This window comes from Colobus angolensis, unplaced genomic scaffold (assembly GCF_000951035.1).
Source record: "Colobus angolensis palliatus isolate OR3802 unplaced genomic scaffold, Cang.pa_1.0 Scaffold125, whole genome shotgun sequence".
In the NCBI taxonomy this organism is placed as follows: Eukaryota; Metazoa; Chordata; class Mammalia; order Primates; family Cercopithecidae; genus Colobus; species Colobus angolensis.
Genome location: NW_012113697.1, coordinates 2,832,425 through 2,835,317, shown reverse-complemented (window position 1 = coordinate 2,835,317; position 2,893 = coordinate 2,832,425). Strand labels below are relative to the sequence as shown.

At 50.6% G+C, this 2,893-nt stretch overlaps 1 protein-coding gene across 1 annotated transcript in view; it reads left to right on the top strand.

Moving 5' to 3' along the window:
- The window catches only part of ARHGAP44 (Rho GTPase activating protein 44), a 208,936-nt gene that overhangs the window by 200,336 nt on the left and 5,707 nt on the right, over positions 1-2,893 (top strand). The window contains exon 21 of the mRNA XM_011933290.1: positions 1,311-1,688. Coding sequence (XP_011788680.1) covers positions 1,311-1,688 — 378 coding nt within the window. The remainder of the gene's footprint in view (positions 1-1,310; positions 1,689-2,893) is intronic.

Below are 2,893 nucleotides of genomic sequence, written 5' to 3'. Positions count from 1 at the left end.
CCGGGAGGCGGAGCTTGCAGTGAGCCGAGATTGCGCCACTGCACTCCAGCCTGGGCGACAGAGCAAGACTCTGTCTCAAAAAAAAAGGAATCAGACCCGCACACAGCCAGTCCTCACTTAAGCCTAACAGGTTAGTGATCACTATCTCAAAGATATTTGCTCATCAAGTATCTCCTGGACGTTTGAATTTGTTGTCTTTACCAATTCATTTTCAATTAAAGGTATAATGGATTTGTCATCCTAGAGGGTGATTGGGAAAAGGGAAATGAAGGTAAGGCAAAGGGGGTCAGGGCAGTGATGTGCTTTGAAAAATGCAATCGATTGGCCGGGCGCGGTAGCTCATGTCTGTAATCCCAGCACTTTTGGGAGGCTGAGGCGGGCAGATCACCTGAGGTTGGGAGTTCAAGACCAACCTGACCAACATGGAGAAACCCTGTGTCTACTAAAAACACAAAATTAGATGGGCGTGGTGGCGGGCGCCTGTAATCCCAGCTGCTCGGGAGGCTGAGGCAGGAGAATTGCTTGAACCCGGGAGGCGGAGGTTGTGGTGAGTGGAGATCATGCCATTGCACTCCAGCCTGTGGCAACAAGAGCAAAACTACGTCTCAAAAAAAAAAAAAAAAAAAAAACACAACGAAAAATGCAGTCAATCCACAGACCAGAGGGTACAATTCTTGAAAGAAAAGAACAAGAATGAGAAGAAAGCCTCAGCAGCAAGGATGCAGGATTGAGGCACAGCATATAAAGTAATGGAGGAGCAGGGGTTGTGTGGCTGGAGGATTTGCTCACCTATCATTGTTAGGGGAGCCAGAAACCACTGGACAGGTTCAGCCAAAAGTCAATTTTCCATCCCGAGGACCTGCCCCTGGGTCAGGGCTCCACTGTCCATTACAGCAAATTGAACTGGAGTCATCCTGTGCTGGACCCTGCCCCGCTGACTCACTCTTGCTCTGAGTGTAGCAGCAATATGTCTCACCACTGGGAAGGCAGCCCACTCCTGTGGATGGGAAATTTGTTCTCTAGTTTGGCTGGGTGTGCATGTGTAGATCAGGGCAGAAATCCAGAAAAGAGGAGGAGAAATTAGTTAACAGATGGCAAGATAGGAAAACTTGCAATTCTAGGTTAATTTTTAAAACTTGTATTGGGTGCTCTCAATGTGGCGAGAGGCCAGGGGGCAGGGCAGGGAGGTGTGGGTGGGTGGCGAGGGGCAGGAGGTGGGGACAGCTTTGAACGCTGAACGGTGTGTGAACAGGCCCCACAGTGGCTTCATTTAACAACTTGGTGTTTTGTTGTTGTGTTTTCTCTTTCAGTTTCAAAGAAGCTGGCACCAATTCCACCCAAGGTCCCCTTTGGCCAGCCGGGGGCTGTAGCAGACCAGTCTGCTGGCCAGCCATCCCCAGTCAGCCTGTCCCCCACCCCGCCCAGCACCCCTTCGCCCTATGGACTGAGCTACCCTCAGGGGTACTCCTTGGCCTCGGGCCAGCTCTCCCCAGCTGCAGCTCCTCCCCTGGCCTCTCCTTCTGTCTTTACAAGCACTTTGAGCAAATCGCGGCCCACTCCTAAGCCCCGACAGAGACCTACTCTGCCGCCTCCTCAGCCTCCCACAGTCAACCTCTCGGCCTCTAGTCCACAGTCCACGGAGCCCCCCGTGCTAGATGGCATGTCCCCCGGGGAAAGCATGTCTACAGGTAACCAAGCCACAGGCTCCCTCACCTTTTTTTTATGAACTTTAGTGAAATGTACCTAGGGGAGGGATTGCTAGTGTCACTGCCAGGGAACAAATTCCTGTGTGCTTTGAGATGACTGGGCTGGCACCAGGGGTAGCTCCTGAGATCTCCTTAGAAGCCCACCAATGGACAGCAACCCTGGAATCCACGTGTCCCAAACGGGGGCTTCTTATGGGATCTCTCTCAGTCAAAGCCCACCAGCCTGGAGTTCTGTTTTTGCTCTTAACATCGGGGGTTGAAGACACTGAGTCATTTGGAGTGGGGTCTCAGGAGAGGCTGGAAGCTGGTTATGATCACAAAACAGCATCAAAACTCAGATATTCCCTGGATAGAGCCCAAGCTCCAGGTATAAATGCTTATCTGGAGAATGGGCTAAGAACCAAAGATGTTTTTCACTATTAGTAAAGTAAACCTTGCTAGAAAAATACGCTTCTAGATAGATATTTAGAGAAGGGTGAATTTCAGAAAACCCGCATGGCTCCGTTCCCCTCCCCCAGGCTCCCCTCCCGGCCAATTCCCCGAGGAGCTGATTGGACGAACCCACAACGATTTAATTTAGTTTGGATTTAAATTTAGAAACAAAGATAACTCTCTTCCCCCAGAAAAATCTGTAAGCACAAAATCACAAACACACACTACGTTTAGCCAAAACCGTTCATTGGCTGGAAGGAACGGGACGTATTTGGAACATCTCCCCAGACACTTCAACCACGTAAGATTATGAAGTCAGGGGCATATTTGTGGTGGCTGCTGAAAGTCATTGGAGCATTTTCCTTGTTCAGGGAGACAGGCACAGGGGTTGAGCTGTGTCTTGGGCTAGAGCCAACCCACTTAGTAAAGTGCAGTAGCATGGCGGTGAGCTGGAGCATATGTGTGCCTAGTGTTGTCCCAAGTAGCAGAAGGTGAGGCAGCTTGGGTTGGAACACACACACACACACCACACACCACACACCCACTCACTCATTTCAGAGAACAGTGCTGTCCTAGGGTGCACTGGGACTTTTCACGGATCATGTACTTTTCCCTCCATGTCCTTCTCCAAAAGAGTGATTTATTTCTTCCATGTTTAGATGGAAGCAGTGACCCTGTGGGGTTCAGCTCCATGCTGTCTTTGAAAAGGCTAGTCCAGCTGGGTGAGGTGGCGGGCGCCTGTAGTCCCAGCTACT